Below are 26,670 nucleotides of genomic sequence, written 5' to 3'. Positions count from 1 at the left end.
TTAAATTTCTCATACGAGTATTTGCTAGCGTTCAAAACGTCACACTTTTAAAAGGTTTACAACTTTGTAAGCTTAGTAAAACATTGGGGCATATTATCAAGCCTGTGCGATAAAATTATCGCCGCTTTATCGGCCGAAAACGGCCGATAAAGCGGCGATAATGGGCTTGATAATATGCTCTATGAATTTCAATTGAAGCCCATGTTAGATGTCTTCACATCTAATATGGGCTTCGATTGGAATTCCATAGAGCGTATTATCAAGCCCATTATCGCCGCTTTATCGGCCGTTTTCGGCCGATAAAGCGGCGATAATTTTATCGCACAGGCTTGATAATATGCCCCATTGTTTTCATAGCAAATGTAATTTTTTTGCGAAGAAAATTCTCTAGTTTTTTCAATTTCATTTCACAGAAACACTTTTGCAGCATTGTTTTCTTCCAGTTTAAACTTTGTACATTCACAAACATTGCAAAGATTAAGATGTTCTAAAAAAAAACTTTGCAAAGTTTATAGATTGAGCTTTGCAATTATTCATACCGAGTTAGTTTATGAAGTCTGCCAAATACTGTCAAACAAACACAAATATATGCTTTGCTTGCAAGAGTTAGTGGCTGAGATATAAGGCAAGTATTTTGAGTTAATTGTATTTGTCCATTAGAAGGATAAATTCAAGAGTCTTTTCTTGACTATGTGGTTACGTGTCATGTCTTCGACAGCACTGTCTCTCCAGGTCATACTCAAGGGTTGGACGTTGTGCTAATGTGCTCAGTAGCGCCTTTCCTGAGAAGAAACCACTTTCCCATCAACTTCCTCGGTGACGATCATGCGGACTTGAGTAGTAGATGTGCTGCTTTTGGTCGTAGAACTTGAAGACGAGCTGGATCCTGAAAAAAATGAAAAAGATCAATTTTTCTAATAACAAACGGTTAGTTTGCTTCAAACAGAAAAGCTCCTTAATAACACATGAATTCCGAGAAATTATTATTGATATACATATAGAGGGATGATTTCTCGTTGTGAACACGTGCAGACGTATATTCTTAAGCAATCTATTTTGTGCAATCTAAAGAATTGCAATAATATCACAAAAACAACTATTTTTCCCTGATCATAATTTTTTCCTTTTTGCACGAAGATAAATTAAGTTATGAAATACTTTGGGACAACTAATGTATATTATCAACTATATTACAGAAACAAGATTCAAAGGATGATTTATTTGAAGATTGATGGGATGTCTGATGAAAAACCAACGTTATTATTAATGTAGCTCAAGATTTTTATTTCAGTTTGATTAGAAGATCCTCCTGCAAATCATGTCCTTCCTTAAATGTTGTTTGAGACACACATCTAGGGCCATTTTATGGGTGCAGCACATTTTCCTGGATTGAGATGGGTGCAACTTTTAAAAGGTGCGCCCAGTGCAATCCCAGAAAATACGCTGCAATATGATGGATGTGTTGCCCGGTGGGTAGCCGCGAACGAACAGCGCATTCCTGTGAAAAACGAAGCGGCTGCTTTAAAGCCACTCTGTGTTTTCACAGTGCAGGCGGCATCGGCCTGCACTTTTATAGGGGATTGGAGATCCCCTTGCAGGTGGGTTCAGTCAATGACTCTGAGATCTCTGGGGGGTGCATGGAACTCATTTTTCCTTCATCTGAGGGCAGCAATCAGGGAGCTTCTTTGCATTTGCCCCACATCTATAATAAGGTGCAGACGCAGAGGCAAAGGGATTCCCTCATTTGCATGGGCCACGTCCCCATGCAAATAAGACAATACCCTCTTGCGGAAGCACTAGCAGTGTATGTGAGCCAGCACTTTTAGTATTACAGAAGTGGATGCACAAGCGTTAGCGACCCCTTCTGTGATACCAAAGTGCCCCTAGGGCACACAAAGCGGGAGAAAAAGCCCGTTGCACCCTGGTAGCACTTTCAGCGGCGACCGGCTCAGGTAAGCGCAGTGGGGCGAGTCAGGGCGCGGCATGGGGGAAGCCGACGTAATATGTATTATTTATTTATTTAAATATACCTATTCCGTCATCTGTCGACCTCCCGACCCCACCCCACTGCGTTTTCCTGTGCCGGCCGCCATTGGGCACTCCTATAATAAAGCCCCTAATCTGTCTCAATCACTCACTGCTTAGTCTGTCAAATAATAAATGCCTGGGCACTTGGCAGACCCAATCGAATATCGACAGTACAGAATACCAAGCCTTGATTCCACCTCATGCCCCTTTATTTACCACCAGGTAGTCTCTGCCTTTTTATCGCACCCTTGCAGGTTCTTTTTCTCCCTATGTCACTGTTTTCCATCTTTATCGTCCTCCTTCTTTCCCCATTTGTTGTTCTCTCTCCTGCTTTGGAACAAAGTCTGATGATAAAAAAGCAAATCTTGATCCACAAAAATGAGTGCTGGCGGGTCCCACTTGCAACTACTGACTCGAATTAGCACTGATCACCTCACATGTTTCTCACCTCTTCTGGAGATGAGTGGATGGTAGTTTTTGCAACCGCACTGATGCCACTGGCTCTACTGTTGGGATGGACATTTAGCCCGTAGTAGAGTTATTATCATTTTATGTTTCCTTTACTTCACTGCTTTGAAGCAGTGGGGCGACTCTGCTCCACCTTAGCGGAGGAACCACCACTGCATTTGGTAGATCATCTGCCAGCAAACATGGCATAAAAAGACCCTTCCTAATTTGGACAGTTCTTCTCATGCCCTGTTGGCCAGATTTCCCAATTCCAACCATGTAATATACCTCATTATGGGTATAGGAAGGATGCAAAGGAAACCATGATATTCTGGGACACGGCTCCCTGTGCCTCAGGGGCACTGTATATTTATTTTCCATAGACAAACTCGTGTTTTGAGGGAGTGTTTTTTTCAGAAAATTAGAAGAAAGGTCTGAAATGCCTCCATTTCATCGCACGCCTAACATCAATTTTTGTTGTTGTCAAAGATGCATCTGCAATGAAGATGGGAGACACTTTAGTGGAAAAATAAAATTTCACGACTTGGCCAGAAAATCTAAATATGGAGATGCAAGGTATGGTTGGGCCAGTAGAAGCACCAAATTGCCACAGCCATTTGGGGACAGCCCACCAACCCCTACACAAGGTGGTTTTCTTCATATGAAGGTACAAAGCGTTTGCGTGGGTCTGATAAAAATACGCCCTGGTTACTGGGACTATCTTGGTCTTTTCTTGGCACTAGTGTTTGTATAGAGATTCCATCAGTAATAAATCAATTCAGAAGTAAATCCATATTTACTAGTGTTTGTAAAAGGTTCCATGTATCAGGCATAATAATATAGGGAAAGATTTACTAATACTTCGCACAGCACAGCAAGGTCATTTGCTGCGTTGTTTTGTGTAAAATGAGGAGAGCAGAACTGCGCCAGATTTACTAAGATATGGTGCACTTCTGCTGTCTCCTACCGCTGGTGCACTTGTGGCCTGCTGCAAGGGTGCATGTGTCACAGCATGGATTATTTTCTGTGTAGGAAGGCACACCTTGCTGGAGAAACATCTATCCTTAGAGGTGTATTCCTCTCTATGTGTGTGTTGCAGAAGGCAGTGCACATGGAAAGGGAAAGTAATGAAGAGAAATAAAGATAATTCTCCATGTTACACCTCTTAAGTGTTTGTAAATCTGCGGTTGCATCAAAATACAAGCAAGGGTAGGTGCATGGGAATGCCCATATTCCACCCATGTAATGCCTACCAAACACAAAGTGCTGCCTTGCGTTGATTTGTATTTACTAAAACCATGCAGATTGACTTTATTAGATTAATAAATGCCAAAAATGGATTTTGTGTCAGGGCTGCGCCACAAAAGTAATGCAACCCCGAAGCACAATCCTAGTAAATCTGGGCCATAGTGAACAAACCATTGCTTTTACCGTTTGGTTTTAAGAGTGCACATTTTTATTCCAATATACTCAACATTATTGTCTTCACTGTCATTACTTTCCTGGAGAATACTTAGCTGAAATCTAAGACAATAAACAGAGGTTTTCTCTGTAAGGCTCACTTTTCCCACATGCATGTAAATCCTAACCATTAAAGTGTCTGGTAGGAAATGTGGATGCTAGTGCTTTAAGAATAGACAGTAAGCTGGACCAGTAACAGTCACATATCAGCCAACTCTGATATGTCTCTTGCTTGTCACCAGACATGCCAATCATTCAGAGCCACAGACCATTTAGGAAATTATAGAATTTCTCCACTGGTCAATCTGGCACTAAACTAAAAACAAATGATCAGTTCTATGAGAAATAAACATTCTTACCTCCTTGTACAGATGCAGCTGTCCATGCAGCGGATCTGTGGGGAAAAAAGAAGTAGCCCAGCAGGATAAGTAATCTTTTACACATAACAGAAAACTGATTATACATGAGCAAACATACAGGTGATCTATCAAGATGAATATATGACGTTACAACGCATGCAATTACAACGTATGCTTTTACAACGCAGTCTTTTCATTGCAAGTACCATTACATCGCATGATTTTACAAAGCATACCATTACTACGCATTTTTAAAAACTATCATTATAACGCGTTCCATTACAACGCTTATCATTACAATACATAATACTTTTAGTGCAACTGCAGGGTAAGTGTTGGATAGTGTAGGGGTAAAAATGACTATTCCCACTCCAGTGATTGCAACAGTAAGGTAAGTGTTGGATAGTGTTAGGGCATAAATTACTATTCCCACTCCAGGGAGTGCAACAGTAGGGTAAGTGTTGGATATTGTAGGGGTAAAAACTACTACTCTCACTCCAGTGAGTGCAACAGTAGGGAAAGTGTTGAATATTGTAGGGGTAAAAATTACTATTCCCATGTACCCTAAAACCCATACCCACCCTAATACTAAAAATATCTACATTACCGTATAATGTGTTGCAATACCATATGTTGTAATGGTATGCATTGTAATGGCATGCATTGTAGTGACATGCGTTGTAATGGTATGCATTGTAATGGCATGCGATGTAAAGGCAGTTGCGGTGTAACAGTTGCGTTGTAAAGGTAGGTCGTTATAATGACTGCGTTGTAATGGACGAATCCCATCAAGATAAACCTTGATTGCACACGATCAAGCATGCAGTTGGCAGGCTACCTATCACAATAAACCCTGATTATATACGAACATGAATCCAGTTGTCAGGTAACATCAAGATATAAAAAATACAATTCAATTTAGATTCTTAAAGTGCAGATTTCTAAATCTGGAATATCTGAGTTCTGAAATGAGCTTCTGAATAGACTACCGAAATTTTCAATGTTCACTTGTGATTCAAATAGATCAAAATAGAACAATCAATTTTCTATCAATTATATGTGCACTGCAATTCTGGTCAGCAGTCAGTAGGGATTCTGAACCCTCGTCCAAAATTTGGAATGCACACTCACTTCCACTGTAGTTTCTAGTAAATTCCTACTGGAGAACCAAATCCTGATTGACTAAGATCAATTCCAATTGAGAGTACAACTCTTTGACATTGTTCAGGGGTCTGAATATATCCAAGTTGGTAAGAAACCTGTCCATCAAATTTTTATGTGTGGAATCCTCTACCCATAATGTAGAATGGAGACACATCTGCCTTACCAATTTTAAGTCATAATAGAAAATATGTGACTTAATTTACATGATCGAAAATACTTTAACTCTGACCCAAATCGTTCAGAAGCTCTTAAATATGCATCAGTATTTATAATCCACTATGGATTTTGTGTGCGCCATTTTAAGGAAAGTGCATTTTGACTTTTGGAGTTTTGTTATCCGTATAGTCTCCTTAGACCCTCTATGTGATTTACTACTACTTCCTACTAACAATAGTAGTAAGTAGTAGTAGCACTATTACTACCACTACTACTACTACTAGTAATAATATCCTATGGATTACCCTTGGCTCCCTATAGTGCAAGGAGGACAAAACTGCTACTCCCTCCCTGTAGCCCAAGGAATCCTGGGGACTCTTTCACAATAGGAGGGATTCCTTCAATCCCAGGGATAGGCACATTGGGAGATTTGCAGCATGGGTGCTACCCACTGCCGCCTCACCAACTACCTACTACCTCCCTCCACCAAAGTTAAAATATTGACTTGATTGTTCATTCACATTGTTGCTACTACTTTCCAATGCCAACCCATTATAGCACTGACTGTATACCGGAAACATTAACAACATTACTATGAATCATTAGAGCTTGGCAGCTAAGAGAAAGTCCAGTTAAGGATGTGCAGAGAAACTAGATGGAAATTATGCTAAGATCATAAAGGCATCCCCCAGAGGTATGACAAAGCACTATTTAGCAGTCAAATCTTCCTATTCCCAAAAGCAATACTAGTGTCCAATGTGATGCTCAATCATGGTCTCATTTCATGCCTGATGATGAATGGGCTTTAGTGATGCTGTCCGTGAAGCTGTAGCTTGATGCTACGGTGCTATCACTTACTTGGCGTCCTGACCCTCGAGTAGCTGTCGGTACATGTTGATTTCCATCTCCAGGCGGTTCTTCTCGTCCAACAGGGCCTTGTACTGCATGTTCTGGTGCTCCATGTCGCCGCGGAGGTTTACGAGCTGTGCTTCCAAACCACTGATGATATTCTGGATTTGGAGGAGCTGAGCTGCGTAGCGTCCTTCTGTTTCGGATAAGGAGGCTTCAAGTCCGACTTTCTGATGGTGAGAAAAGAGATATCAACTTCACTCCCAGCTGATTTAACAAGACATTATACAGCTTAAAAGGGCCACTCAATGAAAAGTAAAATAGTTGTCCCCTTATCTAACCATATATCATCAACAACAAATGGTCCTGAAATGCCTTTTTGTTTGATGTCATTAGTATGAGTTGTAAAATCCTTTCACTAGCTGGTCCCTTTAGACTAGAGGATGCTAAGCCGGTAGCTTCTGCATAGTGGAGGTAGTGCGCCTCATAAACCATCATTAGATCAGAAAACTAATTAATCCCACTGGTTTAAGCAGTGATGGGATGCAGGATAAACTGTAGAGCAAATGCAGCCTTATTGCACCACAATTATTCACCTGATATATAATTAAATAAACAGAAAATATTGATATTGCAAAAGATATATCACTTTTCATTGATTCTAGTTTTGTTGAACAGGTTGAAGTTGGGGGCTCTTTATTCATTTCCCTTCACCAAGTTTTGGTACTGGTTTTTACTGTGTGGATTTAGTACATTCCAATATGCTCGCCTTTCCACTATCTATCTGGCTTTATTCCACTCTGCTCTTGGATATTACTTTACACTTTCACGCTAAATCGAGCTTATAAGTATGCTAAAAAAATCATCAATTGATTTTTTTCCCCAGTGTTTTTGACAGGCAACATTTCCTATTCTCTATCTTTACTAAGCAACATTTTCTGATTGATGATTTAAAATACAAGAGGAGATATATACCCTTCTAAACTCCCATGAATCTCTCTTTGGAAAGATGCTGTGCTTTATAAATTTACTGTAATTGTCGAGATCTGCAATGTTAATAACATTACATCTCCTGGTAATTAACACAATTTAAAAACTGGAGCAAACTAAAAGCGGAATTGGCGTAGCACAAAATGATGCCCCCTTGCAGAATGTGATGAGGAGCCCATGAGTCTTCCATGTCTCACAGATATTCATGGGTCTTGGGCTGAATGGAACAACCTGAAGGATGGGGGCCCCCAAAAAGATTTGATGCCCCCTTCCCCTCTGCACTGCAGGGACCTGTGATACCCCACCTTATAGCGGAAACCGTGTTACCACCACCAGTTACTCCACAGTGTTAGTAGACATGCATGCGGTAATAATGTTTGAAAGTAACGCTATGAACTCCACTGCCTTTAATGCCATATTTTCTGATATCTTCAAGAGTAGGCCTTAAGTATTTGTATTAAAATGGTTAATTATAGGAGCATGTGATTATTCAGCCTGTAATTGAGCCTGTCTTGCACTCTGGCTTACCAGTAGCTTGTAGCTGGTTCTAAATGATGCAGAGACAAACTTGTGAAGGGGCCAAAAGTACCAACATATTCGAAAATACTGTAGGCTGGTTTCTAAATGAGAACTTTAGAAGAACTCTGTTAGTAAGAGATTAATGGAAAAGCTTGCTCATTAATGTGCATATCTGGAAGGATATGTTTGCTGAGCATCTCATCTCATGTAATAAAATCATCAAAATATTTCAAAGGAAATCTATCATTAGATTTAGTCAACCATTGGAGATCTCAATGACCTGGCAGTATAGGAAAGGACCATTGGAGGCATCGATAGTCTGGCAGTATGGGATGCCGACACTGGAGACACGAATGGCCAGGTATTATAGGATGCAGCATTGATGGCACCAATGTCAAGGTGTACAGCATGGATTTGTTGGAGACACCTATGACCTTACTGTATAGAATGGATCAATTGGCGACACCAATGGCCAAGTAGTATAGGATAGAATCATTGGAGGTGGCAAGGGTGTGGCAGTGATGGAGACACAGTTGCTAGAATAGAATGGTGCCATTGAAGGTGGCAAAGACCAGGCAATATACGATGGAGCCATTGCAGATGTTAATGTCCTGGTGGTATAGGATGAAATTATCTCCAGCATAAGACTGGTTGTATGTCGTTACAACGCATGCTTTTACCACGCATGCCTTTACAACGCAGGTATTACAACGCAAGTCGTTACAACGACTTGCGTTGGGGGGCGCTGGATAGTGGAATAGTTTAATTTACTATTCCAACTCCAGTCCCCGTGTATAGTAGGGAAGGTTTTGGATAGTTAATTAAACTTTTCCCTATCCTACAGCACCCTCCAGCGCAAGTTGTTATAACGACTTGCGTTGTAATACCTGCGTTGTAAAGGTACTGCGTGGTAAAAGTTTCGTTGTAAAGGATGTTCCCCCATAAGACTCAGTCATTGCCCATGGATCCACGTTTGTCCTGGTGCAATAGATATGGCGGTAGCATACCATGCTGAACTGTGACTGCAGTTCAATTTCCATGCCCTGCATGCTGCGTCTTATTTCGGTGATCTCGCCCTTCCCGGATTGCACCTGCTCGACGCTGGCCATGACTTCCTTCTGCAGCTGTTGACTCTATAAAAGAAAGTGGTGGAAGAGGGAAGTATGAAAGACAAATTAGACTGGAGTAAGTCATTTGTTTTGACAGTCCATTTTTGAGATGTTGAGGTGGCCAACGTACGGATGCGATGAAAACAGATTCGGCTTCTCTACGGTTCTTGTCGGCCATGAATTCGTACTGCTCTCTCATCTCTGCGAGGACCTTAGTCAGATCGACCCCTGGAGCAGCGTCCATCTCCACACTGACCTTGCCAGCTGCATGGGTGCTCATTTCACCCACTTCCTGCAAAGAAGAACACACAGATCCAAGTGAGGCCTAGCCCGTCAAGTAGTTGAAGCATATTTTAGTATCAGGTGCTGGACGGGAAGAGTTAAGTAGGGTTATTAAACTGACTACAATTTGCATCGACAAAACTACTTACTTTGTTGTATAAGTATTCATGAAGAGTCTAGTGGAAATTAGTATTTTATGTCAAGAAAACCCTGAGTCTATTATGCTTACAAAATAATATGCAGATTCCATTGTTTTCTGAAGGCAGCTTGTAATATGTCTTGATGCATGTGGACAAATCAATGCATTGAATTATCTAACATATTTTGTTAACCAGATGTTTGTAATTATTTTCATTTTTGCATACCACACGACAATAAACATGTAACATAAACCTCATAATGTGAATTTCAGGGCTAGTGTCTTTCTTTAACTCTGTCCACAAAATTTAGTACTATTGCCCATAAAGTATATAAAGGGCTATATTGGGAAAAAACATTTCATTCACTGATGTGTGTGATTTGCAACAGTAACGTCATGCAAAACAAAAAAAGCATACATGGAAGCTTTGCTTTTCCCTAAAGGGACAGGAAGCACATTTGCAATAATAATCAAGGTTTAAATAACACTTGTTTGTGTTTAGTCCATCAAGCTGAGCCTACCACGGAGGTCACTGCATAAACCAACCCTGACATTGGCTGCTGGTAATTCTCCTGGGGAATACCCGATACCATAGGATTTGCCATTTCCCGGGATAGAAATTACCATCTCATCCTGAGATTGCTACCAGCATATGGAGTTTTACTACAAATGGAAAGGTTTTACCCACTCGGGGAAAAAAAATCGGAATCTTGCTGTTTACCACACAGAATTTTTTTTATGATCTGGGAGAACTTTGAACACAACTCGTAATCCTAATTCAGGCATAAAGGCTGCCTCAATTGGGATTTGTGTGTCACTTGTAACAAGAGCTAATACGGTCCAAGAACATCAACCAGTGATTCACAGCACACTGGCCTAACATATGAGTAAAAAAAGCTCCTAAGTGTAGAAACAGCGCTCGGTGAAAATGAAACATGATGACCGATTGGAGGTCAGTGTGCCATTTGTGCCTTGCAATAACAGAACAGACAGAAAAGGCTGTAAATAAAGAGATATTCAACAGCGACGTCATCTTGTTGCCACTTTGATTATTATGTGGCTAAAGTCCTGCTATCCCTGCAGGCACAGGACCACACATGATCAAAAGCAATAACACGATGACGGCAATGCGCTCGTGCGCACAATGAGTTATTACAAGAAATATCAACAATCAATGTCTTAAATGACTTTCCTGGCGCTCAACTTCCTGCAGCCCACCGTCAAAGCCACTCAGACTAAAATTCAAACACAAATAGAAGGAGCGCCAAAGTAAACCAAATTATCTTGCATTGCAAATATTACACAACCTACACTAAGAAAAGAATTCAAAAATAGAAATTAAATAATAATTTAATGTGTGATAATTCACTGTATTTATGAGATATAACACACTTCGTCATCCATTGCAAAGGAAGCACTCCAAGGGAGGCAGAATAATACACCTAACAGCATGATGTGAAATAGAAATAGTGCTGTAGTCTGAGCCAAAGCCCACTTGCTATGTATTTTAAAGAATTGATAACAATAAGTGATCAGAGAATGACGCTATCAAACTGGACCTAAAAAGGTGAATCCATAAACAAATACACAGATACACAAAATTATTTTCAGTAATAGCACCCCACTTGTGCGATGTACTAGCAGCACAAGAATATGGGGCCATATTATCAAGAAAGGGCGATACATTATCATTGCTTTTATCGGCAAGAAACTGCCGCTAAAGCGGCGATAATGGGCTTGATAATATGCCCTTGTGAATTCCCATAGAAGCCCAGAAACACCAGAACCTTGGCTTCTATGGGAATTCACAAGGGCATATTATCAAACCCATTATCGCCGCTTTAGCAGCAGTTTCCTTCCGATAAAAGCGGCGATAATGTATCACCCTTTCTTGATAATATGGCCCATGGTCTTTAAGTGATAGGTGCTCATTGCAGCCAGATTCGACCTGTAAGAATTAACGGAAATAAATGTGAATAAATATGGTACCTCGTCGTGGCTCTTCTTGATGTAGGCCAGCTCCTCCTTCATGCTCTCGATCTGCATCTCCAGGTCAGATCTGGACATGGTCAACTCATCCAGGACCTTGCGCAGCCCATCGATGTCAGCCTTAACATTCAAGTGCATGGCCAGCTCATTCTCGTACCTTTTGGAACAAAGGTGATATTTTCAAATTCCCCAGGCATTCGCTTCTGTGTTATTTGCAAGGCATTACTTACCACTGATCATATTATACTCAGTGCTTGAAATGGAAGTTCAGTTCTGAAAGTCCCAGGACACCTATTTGCTCCTGAATACTAATAGAGTCTCTGCTGATAAGTGCTGGTACTCTCCCTTTCTTTAAAATTAAAAAAGTACAGGTACTTGTTACCTGACAGTACCTGCCCATTTATTGCACTGATTACACATCTGTTCCATGAGCAATAAATTGCCTTTTTTGTTATCTTATATTTACTGGCATTTTTTTCATTTATTAATGCAATTTTTTGTGCTTTATCTAGTTGCAGTCACCTACTGTAGTAGGTGACCTACTGTAGTAATCTTTTATGGGCGGGTGAAATGACTTAATGCTACATAGAGTCTCATATTGACAGGAATATTCAGGAGTATGATGAGAAAAGTAAAACAAAGCATGCATCTACCGAGGTGCGTCATGCAGCACAAGTTTCTAGGGTTTGCACATCGAAAAAGCAAGGAAGTAGTGAAAAAGGCCTGTAGAAGGAGCACTCCAGGAATGCAAAGAAGGATTGTTAGACCTGTCAGCCTTAGGATGGTCTTCCTCCCAAACATTTGCCTTCCTCCTTCTCTTTTTTACTTTATGACGAAGTCTGAAAATGCCACTTTTTAGAAAGTTGCCTTAGCCATTTTTTGTCTACAGCCTCTGCTTTCTCTGTTCACTTTACTGGATGTAGTTGACAGGTGGGATTTGTGTATTCCTCCTAGACAGTCACACTCAATGGGAGCTAATGTGTGACTGATTGGGCCATCACTGGCAGGGTGGGAGGAAGGAGCTGGTCTTAGCCTCATTTACACCTGCAGAGGCTTTGTCCTGCCCTCACACAAAGGTCTAATGACCCTGCAGTGTAACTACAGCCAGCTAGTAGCTATCAGGGGAGGCAGGGAATTCCTTGTACTACAAAGCCACTGTCTAGGAGCTTCTCTCACCTTCCAGAAGCAGGGCACCAGGATACAAAAGATTAACCTCAGACACCATCACTTCAGTACACTTCTGGACCCGTGAATACTCTACCAGGAAGAAGGACTACTGTGCTGCTGAAGGACTGTCCCTCTGCTGGACTGCACTCTGCTGAACTCCTGCTTTACTGTGCGGACCTGCTGCCTATTTGCCTGAGTGAGAAGGACTGGACCTGCATCTTATGAACTGAGAGCCCAGAGTTACTCCAAGGGGTAGTTGGCTGGCCTCCTATCTGAATCCTTAGGGTCATAACAGGCTTCTGAAAATCTTGCATCTGTACCTAGACTCTGTCATATTTGACTCTGCCATGCCACGTGGTACAAATCCAGTCCTGGATCCACGAAAGTCAGACTAAGATGTTCTGCCAGCCCAGCCTATCATTCCAGCAGAACCGAAACATCTCTTCTGCTGCGCAGCACAACCCTGAGAAGAAATGACATATCTCTTCTGCTGCGTGGATTGGATCAGTCGCAAAAGACTTGCATTTCTGCCACAACCTGCATCACCTTTGGAACCACCAGTAATGGTGCACCCTCTGTGCAGGCCTATGCCTCTCTCTCCAACTGCAGCATTGTTGACACTGTCAGAATCAGAATTACAGCATTGCCACTCCTAAGAACCGACACATCAACCCGACTGCGCATTGCATCCCAGACACCAGACTTCACATCGCAAGTCCTGTCGCGGGGATCCTCGCCGCTGATGCAACAGGACCTCACAATGTAGCCTCACCAGTTTCTGGAACCAAGGTATTGCCTCCACTGCACGATATATCTTTGGCAAAGATACCTGCAACTCTCCACAAACCCGTAACAAAGGCACTTTTGTTCAGCGGACCTAACTGGTTCCCTTTAGCCAGCCCACGCTCCATCGTGGTCGACCTGCACATGTAACTTTGTCCTGGTCCAAAGCAACCAGATATCAACAAGTTAATTTATAGTTTACTTGTGCCTTACTATGTTATCGCTGCTTGACCAGGGCTCACACCCGACTTAACCAACAACCCAATTTCTTACAAGGATTTTGCAGTGACAGTCCATCCACTATTCCAAAGCTTCTCTGGCGGAAATGGAAAGTGGAAAATCAGATAAGATTAAATCTGGATACCACCAATACAAGGTGTCTACCACAATTAGGGGTGCCAGGTGGTAGCAACTGCTTCCACCTACTTCTATTTGCATCCTCTGGTTTTCTTATAGCAATCCCTAGTTTACAAACAATCAATTCATATGTCTATCTCTCTTTCAGTGAAAACTCTGAATGTTGGTATGGAGAATGCCTAAAGTGGATATTTTAAGTCAAATTATCAAACTAGAAAAGAGAGTAACAGTATAGAAAGCAGTTGATGAGTTATTTTATTTACCACGGGATGTCACTTCCTGTTATGTCATAGTTGGGTCAGAGTGGGTGATTTCACTTTCATCACCCGTGGAAGCCTTTTACATTAATATCAAAGGATGCTACTTAAGATCTAATTGAGCTGCTTCTTTTTGGAAGTCACGTCCTTCAGACTTTCTGTTATACTGTTTCTGTTATACAGGAAGGTGACCACCTGGATCCCCTCCATTGCGGTCGCTCACCCTGCACTCGGCTAGCACTACGGAGGCTTCTCTTCCAGCTGCCTGCCTGTCCTGAGACCTGCTGCCTGCCTGTCCTGACACAGCGCACTGCGCTATCTAAAGCGCCTGGTATCGTTATCAATCAATTTAAAAGCGCTGTTTATGCTACATTGCACGCGCGCACTATCGCTCTATCTAGCATTTAACTGATTTGCATACAGAGCATTGTAGTGCGGCTAAGGAGCGGGACTTTATACTTTATTAGTATACCTCACTCGAACTCGAAACCCAGCTCTGCCCCAGTTTCGATTTTAACAGCGAACGGCCATCTTAGTGTTTATTTTCATTGGCCCGTGGCTCCTCCCCGCTCCCCGCCTCCCAGCTGACCCTCCCATGCTCCGCCCCCTCCATTATCCATTTATGGCCAATGTCCCCACGCGCAGCGTCCACGCGCTACGTACACGCCGAAGGTGCGCCAAAGGTAAGCCCGTCTACGCCCGTCCGCGCCTGGACCGCGCCCAGCGCCACACCCCCTGCCCCTCGCGCTGCCCATCCCTCCCGCATTACCTACGATGCCGCCACCCTCCTAGCCCTTAATTCCGGTCGCGCCCCCAACTGCGTCCAAGCCGCTCCTGGACACACCCATGGACCTTTCTCTTGCCACTCCTGCAAATTCATTGGCACCGACAACATCTCCGCTACAACCACACCACAGATTCCCGACCCCAACCACCTACAATGCATCCTGCTCAACACCCGCTCGGTTCACAGGCATGCCATTGACCTCTGGAATCTACTAGACACCATCTCTCCAGACATCGCCTTCCTTACAGAAACATGGATGAACGCTTCCTCAGCCCCAGACATCACCATTGCCATCCCTGAAGACTATAAGATCACACGCAAGGACCGTACCGGCCACACAGGAGGAGGAATCGCTATCGTTCATAAAAAATCAATCCACATCTCAACCAGCTCTGACGTCAACCTCGCCAACTCCGAACACCTTCACTTCCAGATCCACATCGACCCCAAGACCACACTCAGAGGCACCCTCCTTTACAGACCACCAGGACCCCGCGCAAAATTCAGTGAAGACATCACGGACTTCATCACTCCACACGCGCTCCCCTCCAAAGATTACATCCTTCTGGGAGACCTCAACTTTCACCTTGAAAAGAACAACGACCGCAACACCACCGCCCTCTTGGACAACCTCGCCAACCTCGGACTTGAACAACTGGTCACCTCCCCCACCCACATCGCAGGTCACACACTCGACCCCATCTTCACCTCCAGCAATCATGTCTCCTTCAGCCACACTACAGATCTCCTCTGGACTGACCACAGCTGCGTTCACTTCACCTACAACAAGCCGAAACCCATCAACCACCTCCAACCAACTCTGCAAAGAAACTGGAACAAAATCACCATCGACCAGATCTCCTCATCGCTCCTACTAAACACCCCAGCCCACTCTTCTAACCCTGACCTAGCCGCCGCCAACTTCACCCTATGGCTATCCAACACCGCCGACATCCTAGCACCACTGAAAAAACGTCAACGCAAACCTGGCAGCAAGAAGGCCTCATGGTTCAACGATGATCTTAAGAAGTCCAAGAAACTCTGCCGCTCCCTTGAAAAGGCCTGGAAAAAAGACCCAACCACTATCACCAAGGACGCCTTCAAAAACGCCACCCGCACACACCACCAACTAATCCGAAAGGCCAAGAAAACAGCATTCAAGGATCGACTAGACAACAACGCCCACAACAGCAAGGAACTTTTCAACATCGTCAAGGAATTCACCAACCCCTCGGCCAACTCCAACGACATCACCCCCTCTCAAGCCCTCTGCGACTCCCTGGCTTTATTCTTCCACAACAAAATTGCGGACATCCACAACAGCTTCGACAACCAACCCGGAGACCAACCCACCCAACCATACGCTGAACATTCTCCCCCCTCGAACACTCTTAACGACTGGTACCCAATCTCCACTGAGGACACCATCCGCCTGATGAACTCTATCCACTCAGGATCCCCCACAGACCCATGTCCTCACCACATCTTCAACAAAGCAGACTCCGTCATAGCACCGCACCTCCGAGACGTCATCAACTGCTCCTTCAACTCCGCCACCTTCCCGGAAAGCTGGAAACACGCTGAACTCACCGCCCTTCTGAAAAAACCCACAGCGGACCCCACCGAACTCAAAAATTACCGCCCCATATCACTCCTTCCTTTCCCAGCCAAAGTCATCGAGAAAGCTGTCAACAACCAACTCGCCGCCTTCCTCGAAGCCAACAAATCCCTCGACTCCTCACAATCTGGCTTCCGAGCAAAACACAGCACTGAGACCGCCCTCATCGCAGCAACAGACGACATTCGAACTCTACTGGACAATGGAGACACAGTCGCCCTCATCCTCCTCGACCTCTCTGCAGCCTTCGACACAGTCTGCCACAGCACCCTTTTACAACGCCTCAGAAACATCGGAATACAAGGAAAAGCACTTGAATGGATCACCTCGTTCCTCACCGGAAGAACCCAGAGAGTCCGCCTTCCACCATTCAAGTCCGAGGCCACTGAAGTCATCTGTGGCGTACCACAAGGATCCTCACTCAGTCCCACCCTCTTCAACGTATACATGAGCCCCCTTGCGGCCATCGCTCGCCAACACAACCTCAACATCATCTCCTACGCGGATGACACTCAACTGATCCTTTCTCTCACCAATGACCCCAGCACCGCCAAAACAAACCTACACGAAGGAATGAAAGAAGTTGCCGAATGGATGAAACAAAGCCGTCTGAAACTGAACTCAGATAAAACAGAAGTCCTCATCTTAGGTACATCCCCCTCTGCATGGGACGACTCTTGGTGGCCGGAAGCCCTTGGAAAAGCACCCATCCCGACAGACCACGCACGGAACCTAGGCGTTATCCTGGACTCTTCACTCTCAATGTACAGACAAGTCAACGCCGTATCCTCATCCTGCTTCAACATTCTTCGCATGCTCAAAAAAACATTTCGCTGGATCCCCACCAAAACAAGAAAAACAGTCACCCATGCTCTGGTCACGAGCCGATTGGACTACGGAAACACCCTCTACGCAGGTACTACCGCTAAACTCCAGAAGAAACTCCAACGAATCCAAAACGCCTCAGCCAGGATCATATTAGACATCCCGCGTCATGAACACATCTCTGGCCACCTGAAAGACCTCCACTGGCTACCCGTCAATAAGAGGATCACCTTCCGACTGCTAACCCACGCACACAAATCACTCTACGACATCGGACCAGAATGCCTCAACTCACGACTGTCCTTCTACACCCCCTCCCGCCAACTACGTTCTTCCAGCCAAGCCCTCGCCACTGTACCCCGCATCAACAAGACCACCATGGGAGGCAGATCCTTCTCATACCTGGCAGCTAAAACATGGAACTCACTCCCCACCTACCTTCGTCTTACCCAGAACCACCTAGCATTTAGAAAGCAACTTAAAACGTGGATATTTGACAAGTAATCCTCCTCCCCTCCCTAAGCGCCTTGAGACCCTCTGGGTATGTAGTGCGCTATATAAATTCTCTGACTTGACTTGACTATGGCAATCCATTAGGATAAAGGGAATCCAGCAATCCCTTTCACCTACTCCAGTAGTGAAATGAAATGGACCCCCTCCCCCCACTGGCCAAGGAGCAGGGTCTTATTTTTTCAAATGTAGTCATGTCCTTCCTCTTCTAGAAAAAGTGGTGGTCACATGTTTCCCTCATTTTAATACGTTTTCATGTCTTCCAGTTTGGCTTGCATAAATGATGGTGTCAATTCTTAGAGGCATGTCCCTCAGTTAGGCCCAACAGTTCTTTGAGGCATTGACTGGCAGAGTTGGGCAAGCCCCAGATAGCCCGAGCCAGGCTCTAGTCGGATTCCGAGGCTCGAGGTCCTGTGGTTTCTGCTTGCAACCCATACTGTAACAAGAATTAAAGATAAAGGAATGACTTTTGATGTCGAATGAGCGAGAGGAAGAGTCATCAAGATCTAGGTGACTAAAGGTTTCCCTGCTTAAACAATTGTGTGATCCGAGGCAAATATTTGATTTCAAACAGCCCCCCTTTTCTTTATCATCGCATATGAAAGCACCTTCAAATGAGTGAGTTCAGGATTTGTGTGGTACGAAAGCCTTGTGTTTGATTTAGTACACTATAATGATGCGTCATCTATAATAAGAATCCAAGACACATATAGGTTACATCTACCAGCTCACTTGCAATTTAGTTCACTAATGTAATTTTCATCAGGCTGGGGGGAGGCAGGGATGTTTCTAATTTCATGTTTAAAAACAATCACCTTTAATAAATACTTCTTCACGGAGAGATATAATCTAAAGTACTTAAGTGAAATAATTTTTTAAGTTATGCTGAAACTATCATATCTTTTCATGATTGTTGCATGATTTACATGCTGAATATTTTCATGGCTCAATGGTGTACAGGCTCTTAGAGACAAGCCAGGTTCTTGAATACAATTTGGCTCAGCAATTCCTGTTAATGTCTTGGCTCTCTCACCTCTATTGGCTGGAGACCTTCAGCACCATCTAGTTTCTATGAACCCACCTAGTTTCTATCTAGCCATAAAGTAATACAAACTACCCCTGTTTATGTCTAGGAACCGTATGCTTTGTCTCAACCTTGGGATCTGCCGTGGAGTGAGTGCTTCAATGCTTAATTTGAGACTGTGTTTTCCGCTGCTCACACGGGCACTTAATTGTCACTACTGGTACATATGGCAGTCTGCCATGTGGTGGTGCCGTTTGTCTAGTTTGGAGTTGAGCACAATGACAGTTATTTACTTATTCAATATACAGTAAAAATGACTAATATCTGCCGCTCAATCCATTCTTGTTGATTTGGGGCTCTAGAATAATCTGAATTGCGACACTTGTAGGAGAACAATGGTTTGTAGTTGTGTTGGCACTTTCATTGGCAGCGCTGGCATGAGAAATGGGCAGTACAAGCTACATTGTCTCATGACGAGGGCCTTGGCACTTATTTTTTTTTAATATAAATTACGCACTGGAGTGCTGCCTTGGAAGATGTTGCATTGCTTCCCACACAGGATCAAAAACAAAGACAATGCCCTTCCAGCCACACTCGTTGCGTGCTGCCCATGTAGACAATTGCTTCTGTGCCTCTCCTAAGGGTTAAGGGTGGCGGAGTGCCACTACGCGGAGTTCCACAGAGTTGAAAAAAAACTCAGTGGAACTCTGCTTCGTTCCACTCCACCTACACTACATTTAACAACATTAAAAAGTAGGAAAGAAACACTTAACTGCTCTGGCGTCTCCAGGCTGCCCTCTTCCTCGCCGTGGTCTTCTCCTCACCCCCCACCATCCTCTCTGATGGCAAACCCCTACATTGTACGTCTTGCGAGGACTGTGCGTGCGTGCATGCACGCGAATGTGCAGTCCTCCCAAGACGTACAACGTAGGGGTTTGTGACCGGACGGCGAGGAGGAGACCAAGGAGAGGAGGAGGACAGCCCAGAGAGGCTAGAGCAAGTACGTGTTTATTTTCTACTCTTTGGGCGAGGGTGCAGGGGCTAACTCTGCTACGCGGTGGGGTCGGAGTTTTCCCCTTAACTTTGCGTTCCTAACAGAGCGCGGAGTTGGCAAAACTCCAAAAACTTCGCAAGCGGAGCGGAGTTTGAATCCTAGACTTAATAAGGGTAGTAAGCGCCTTATACATTTTGTAATACAATGCACAGCAATTGCATGTACACTGCTCGCATAACGAAGCCTGAATCAAACCTGGGCACTTTGAATTACAAAGAGTTCCTTGGGGGCACTGGTGATAACATCAGCCTAAGACAACTTGAAAGAGGAACAGCTCAAAGAAGAGGAGTAATAGAGTGAAAAGGACGAGCTGTCAATATCCCTGAGAACAAATTTCCTCACTCTGAGATTAGACTGTAAAGGGGCTAGCAGGTGAAAGGGAAAGGAAAGTCCTTCATCACTATCAACCACAAACAATAGGCATTCTAGAAGGTTCCTTTGTTTGATGATGCCTGTGTGGGTTTAGAGTCCCAGTTATCCAACCTTTTATTCGCGGTCTGAGTGGCAGTAATAGCTCCTAGAAGCACTGCATACCTAAGCATGAACTCAACAGTGAATGGGAGAATCATACTCACTTCAGCCTGAAGTCATCAGCTGCCAGCCTGGTGTTGTCCACCTCTAGGATAACCCTGGATTTATGAGTGGTGGATTCTGCGATCTAGAAAAGAGCAGAAAGTATGTTGTATGAGTGCCCCTCTTTAACTCCACCCTCAGTACATTGAGGTGGTTGCTGAGGCAGTGACCCCAGCAATTGACTGCTGATGCCAAGATGGAGTTGCATATTTCCAGTATTAACAGGCCTTAAGACAAGACTTACCTGCTGGTCACTTTTGAGGCCATGTGAGGCAAACAATGACACAGTATTGTATGCTAGCATACATCTTCCTCTCTAGATATATTGGAGCTATTACCCTATACCATCATCCAGGAGCTTTCAATATGGATGGAAGTTATGGGGAAGAGTCTGTCATGCAGGCTATACCTGGCATGTAGTGGTCTATTTACATGAGCAATAAATGCAAAGGGTCCTAAGTTTTCTACCTGTAAAGAAAACCTTCTGAAATGCAACAGTTCCGAGTTATTTTATGATAATTGTGAAAAAAAAGCATGTCTGCTTTCTGAGCCAATTAAATATTTAAAAAATTGCTTTAAAAAAAAATGATTGCCAAAATGAGACACATTCTTTCTAATGATATCGTGGAGGAGGAAATTCGCCTCAAAAACTAGAGGTGTTGTGTTGATATTTTCAGCCACTCCTTTTTTAGGCCTCACTTTGACTTTCCAGCAATTTTTTAAAACATTTTTTTGCATGAAAATGTTACCATGGAAGTAATTAGGGCTGGGTGTGGTTTGCGAAGTAGAGCTACGCGAAGCTACGCAAAGTGTCCTTCGGACTACGCGAGCTATGCGTAGCACTACGCAAACTGCATAGTACCCTGTTCGCACTGTGCAAGATGCCGTTTTCAATGATTGCACAGTGCGGACAAGCATCCGGCACTGTGCAATCATTGAAAACGGCATCTTGCACAGTGCGAGCTGTAATTTTCTGTCGCTCGAGTAGATTTTTACTCGAGCGGCAGCTTTCTCAATGCGGACTGGTAGTTTCTCATCACGAGCGGTAGCGAGTATACGCGATCACTCGCAATGAGAAATCTGACCTCCCCGCTTTGAGAATCTCGCCGGGAGGTTTATTTTCCACGCTCGCGATCAGCAACTTGATGTTGCTGATCGCGAACGAGGAAAAAGTCTTGCTGGGATGTCATTTTGCTTGCTCGCGGTCGCCAACTTGACGTTCAGGACTGCGAGCAAGCAAAAAATGAGCGCTGCACTACACTATGCTACACTGCGCATGTTTGCACTGTGCTACGTGCAGTTCGCGTAGTGCGAAGTAGCGCAAGCTACGCGAGCGTAGCGTAGTGCATTGCCCAGGGTTAGAAGTAGTGCACCGGCCTTTCAAAAAATAGTAACTGTTTCGATCTGTGTACATGTGCATAAAAGGGTTTTAAAAGTATTCAGTTTGCTAAATTAACTAGACCCACCATTTTCTGATGCAAGTACTTCTGAAAGAATGTGACCTCATCCCCGGGTGCTCCGCACAAAGTGTCGGATCAGTCTTCAACTTGAAAGAAAGGAAGGCTGTTGCGGAGTCGGATCGGAGTAATGTCACAGAAGCAGCAATAATAGTAGCTAAAATTAGTTTGTCACTCTGAACCATGATACAGCATTATTTTTATTTTATAAATCATAGATTTCAGGCAGGTTAGCTCAATCAGCTGAAGTAAACCAGGACAACAACTCCCAGAAGGCATTAGGTTGCTAAACTAAAATCCAGAAGTGGAGTCCTGTGTCTTTGGTGACATGGGTCATCTGGTAACCTTAATAATAGCCAGTGTATAAAATTAAAACATAGGAGGGCAGGCACTCACTATCCTGCAGTACCTGTTTCGCACTGAAAAGAACTCTCCCATTAAAAGCGTGTTATCTCTCCTGAGAACGGGAGGTACGCTCCCCTTCAAATTAAGTAAGTGCAGCTACTTACCTCCACCTCCTCACATGAGTGTTAAACGTTTTTCTGGAATCTACAAAATAAAGCAAATGTCCTAAGAAGATGATTGGGGGTGGTGAAGAAACTCTATTAAATAATAATATTTGGGCCTGGAATTCCTTGTTTAAACAGTTTTTTTTTATTGTAGCCACATCTTGTTTTTATGGTTTTGTCTGTAGGCCTACTGTGGACATTAAGAAAACGTACACATCTTTGAGCCAGTCTGTTGCTTACATTTGCTTTGCTTTCTTGTCAGTCTCATGTGTATGCTTCTTATTCAATGGCTTTCCTTCTTCTTGCATGTGACCCTTCAAAGAAGCATTGGCTCTTTACTAGACTTTTGATTGGATTACATGAATTGTTTCCTTTAACTGCTTACTTTCTGGAAACTATTTTTTTTTCTTTTTATTTCAGCACTCTATCAGAGTGCATGTTTTATCTCTCTGGCCAGCATCTGCTCCATTTCTCCCCTGCTCCGCCTCTTCCCCTGTGGCGTGGACTCAGTGCTCACTCCCTGAAGACTCAAGGTGCACATCAGCCTAGCACTTCGGGACAGACTAATTTGGGGGCAACACGAAAAGCAGCGAAGTACTCCAGATACGTGCGTGACTCGCTGCTCAGAGTCTGGTGTTTTCTTTGCATTTCGGTGCTTGTAGTCCTAGCTTTATAATGTGATTAACAAGACTACACGTCCCAGAATGCAAAGAAAAGGCCTAGACTCTTTGAGGTACTTACAAATGGATGCACGCATGGCGTGGGGAACTTGGAAGTTCTGGGATCACCTGCGTGTGGCTAAACACCACCGGCAGAACTGGCTCTCAGTTGTTGCTAATGGCCTCCTCAGTGGCACTCGAGGTTTGATCGTTCTTAGAAGGATGAAAGCCCGAGATCACTCTGCATGGATGCAGGCCCCTGACTTACAGGTTGCAGATCTTTTTAGCAGCAATTAAATCGATCACTCGCTTTAGTACAAATTGATTTTAAGGCAGACAAAGTGTGAACATATGTACAAGCTTATTTATTGTCAATGTAAAGAAAAACTCTTCTTAAGAATACCTCAACCCTTCGGACATCCCCCACATCTCAGCAATAGGTAAAGCCCCATAACGGCATTCCTACTAGGGGAACGGGGCTTTATTATGGTGTCATCAAACTATACAGCCTTAAGCGAAGAAATAACCTGTTTTATCAGCTGTGTACATCTATACATCAGGGGTTAGGGTACTTCTTGCTCTACCAAGGGTGAAGCTAAGAAGACAGCATGCCTAAGATGTTATTACCACCAACTCAAAAGTGTGGCAGCCTGTACAGAACACATTTCTGCAATGGGAATCGTGGTAGTTGTACTTTGTAAAGCATTTAGTGCAAAACTTTGAGTGAGAAACCCTGTAGTAAGAAATTATTGTTTAGTTACTTTAAAAGCGTTTAAGTGATAACAATTCTGAAAACATATATATCAATTTAAGGAGCTGGGCTTCTTTTCTTTTTAGTCTGTGGTACGTGGAAGCACAGTCCGAAAGGAATATTCGATTTTTTCAAGCTCTGTTTGCCTTAGGATGACCAGATTTAAAAAACCCAAAACATAGAGGAAGGACTACAATTTTTTGTCAACTCAAGAGCAAAATATGACTCGAATGAAGGGCGTGACTAATTATGTCCCTCTGCTATGTGCGCCAGCTCAGGAGTGTCTTGGCAAAAACATGGGATGACTGGTCACCCTAGTTTCAATCTACAAAGGGTTTATAATAAGGAAAGGTCCAAATCAGGGGTCTTCCAACTGGTGGGCGGACCCCGTAGGAAGGCCCTAAAGTGATCCCAGGAAGGGCGCCTGGCTCTGGCCAAAACAAGCATTATGCTGATGCTTTGTTTTAAGTGGAATGAAATGAGTGGCAGTAAGCCACACTCTACTGGGCCATCACTAACATCTTTTGTCATGTATATAATAGCTGAGAGTGTGTGTCAAAGGGAAGGGACTCCAAGCATCTTTCAAAAACCCCATCCCCATTTCTAACAATCACACTGTGGGATTATACACGTTAATATGTTGCAATCATATATTTGATTGCGTTTTACAAAGAGGTAACAGACTTTAACAGTCATGTTCAAATACGCTTAAACATATTTAAACATTGCCAATTTAATAAAATATTAGCGACAAATTCTGAAGGGGGGTTATTTTTCACTGGTGGGGGAGGGGAGGCAATAACAAATTTGTAGATCACTTCTCTAAATGGTAGTAATTTTAGAGTGATTTACGGACAGCCGCTGCGAAATTATCTGCCCACATGTGAGTCAGCCCTGCATGGACTGCTGCACAATTACCTGCCAGGAATTGATTCGTTGGCAGTTTGTAAAGATGCCTGTTCTAATTAGTGTCAGTAGCCAATCAAAATGACTCAAATACATGGCCTTATTTTAATTAGTTAAAAGGTTGGCTATTATTTCAACCAACCATAATATGTTCCTATGTTAGGACCGTTCCAGTTGGCTACTGGTAGCCAATAGAAATCTCATGTGCAGCCCAAATCTCCCCAGACCATGTTTTGTGGCTCAGGAAGTGAAGGGCCCACAAAACAAAGGCATTTTCTCTAATTCGTCTGTGGGGCAGATATTGCATTTCATAGGTCGGTGGCCGAATATAAAAGAACTATGACCCAGTTCACTTTTTGACAATTTCTTTCTGCTGTGTCCTGTTAAAACTGTCTTATGGCCTCAACCTGGCGATGCATTCGACCCTGGTCACTGCCAAGCCCTTTTATTCGTGTGCAGGTTTGATATTGAACCTCCATTTCAAGCTAGTCTGGGAGCTAGTGCCACGTCCTGGTAAAGAAAGCTTGTGTTAATGGTCAAAGGTCCAATTTCTTTACCTGAAGCCATATGATCTGTAAAATTGTATTCAAAACTTAACGTTTAAAACCTTATGCTTTATAACTATATGTTCTGATTTTTTTTCCTTTTGCCATTAATCTTACACCAAGATCTGTTTCCCCAGGACAGCAAGCCATGCAGCCCAAGTTTTGTGTATATAAACGAGTGAGTCTACGTCAATTTTAACCCCTTTAGAGCTTGTAAATAAACCTCCCCAGTGCTGCGCTGTCCATTGGAACTAGTGCTGAATGGACGTCCAACGGTCGTGCGCAGCACTGGGGAGGTAGTGGCCGTGACGACCGTTGGCCGACGGCAGCAATTAAGGGGTTAAGGCATGCACTAGGCAGATAGTTCAATATAATATAAGGTGTATCTGCAACAGCGTGTATTTCAAACACAGACCCCACTAGTACATGCATTGGACCACTGGGCCATCAGAACCAACTGTATGGCCCCTTTATCACTACACTGGTAGCAGTCATTTCACCCAGCTCATGTTTCTTTATTAATTTCCCAATTTTTGTGCCTCTCATGCTTAAACTACACCACACAATTCTATTGAGAATAAATGTTCCTCTAGCACCGATGGCATGTTAACGCCAACAGATCCAGGCTATGGTCTCATTCACTATTCCATTGCCCCGATGAGTAGAATAGAACAGTGTCCTAGGTTAGAAAACTCTCACTATTAAACATGGCGATATAACCAGACAAGAGATGCAATCCTGATTCAATCAGCTTTCCAAGCACACAGTCACAGATGGGTCTCCAGATGGAGTTTCTAGCCCCTACGCGACCCATACTTCCTGCATGCCATACCATACCTTGGCTCTCAGCTCTTCGATAGTCTTGTAGAAGTGGCCGTAGTCCCGTTGAGAGGCGGTGGACGCAGATGCCCCATGCTTGTCGTACCACTCTCGGATCTTGCGCTCCAGCTCGGTGTTGGATTGCTCCAGGGAATGCACCTTATCCAGGTAGTTGGACAGGCGGTCGTTCAGGTTTTGCATGGTCTGCTTTTCATTCCCGCCAAGGATGGAGGAGGATTCGCTAGCACTGCTGCCAAAACCACCACCGAAGCCGCCACCAAGCCCACCACCAAAGCCCCCAAAGGAGCTGGAGCCGCCACCAGCAGAAAAACCTCCACCAGAGCCGAACCCGAAACCAGAGCCGAAGCCGCCACCTGACCCAGCCGAGACCAGGCTTGCAGAGGACATCCTGAGGCCACCGGATCCACCGCCCCCCGCGATGCTGAAAGCTTTTTGGGCGCCTCCAAAGGAGCCAAAGGAGGTCCTGGAAGAGGCACTCTGTCTGGAAAATGCAGATGTCATGGTGGCAGGTAGGAAAGAGACCGGACAGGTGCACCAGGGTTACAGACACAGCTTT

General features: G+C 43.9%; 1 protein-coding gene across 2 annotated transcripts; it reads right to left on the bottom strand.

Annotated features, from left to right (window-relative positions):
- Positions 1-383: 383 nt before the first annotated feature.
- Positions 384-26,670, bottom strand: LOC144755996 (keratin, type I cytoskeletal 19-like). 2 transcript variants are annotated; one of them, XM_078645468.1, is made up of 8 exons: positions 26,112-26,670; positions 20,450-20,532; positions 11,493-11,649; positions 9,213-9,374; positions 8,981-9,106; positions 6,474-6,694; positions 4,296-4,330; positions 384-886 (listed from the first exon to the last, which is right to left on the bottom strand). In XM_078645468.1, exons 1-8 carry the CDS (start codon positions 26,613-26,615, stop codon positions 768-770), a joined length of 1,407 nt encoding a protein of 468 aa, XP_078501594.1. In that variant the 5' UTR covers positions 26,616-26,670; the 3' UTR covers positions 384-767. The 2 variants fall into 2 exon arrangements, with proteins under 2 accessions (XP_078501594.1, XP_078501596.1); XM_078645470.1 differs by lacking the exons at positions 384-886; positions 4,296-4,330 and having other exon boundaries at positions 6,470-6,694.

Source organism: Lissotriton helveticus, chromosome 5_1, assembly GCF_964261635.1.
Source record: "Lissotriton helveticus chromosome 5_1, aLisHel1.1, whole genome shotgun sequence".
NCBI classification, from domain to species: Eukaryota; Metazoa; Chordata; class Amphibia; order Caudata; family Salamandridae; genus Lissotriton; species Lissotriton helveticus.
The sequence above is the reverse complement of the archived record's forward strand: the minus strand, read 5'-3'. Positions and strand labels throughout refer to the sequence as shown.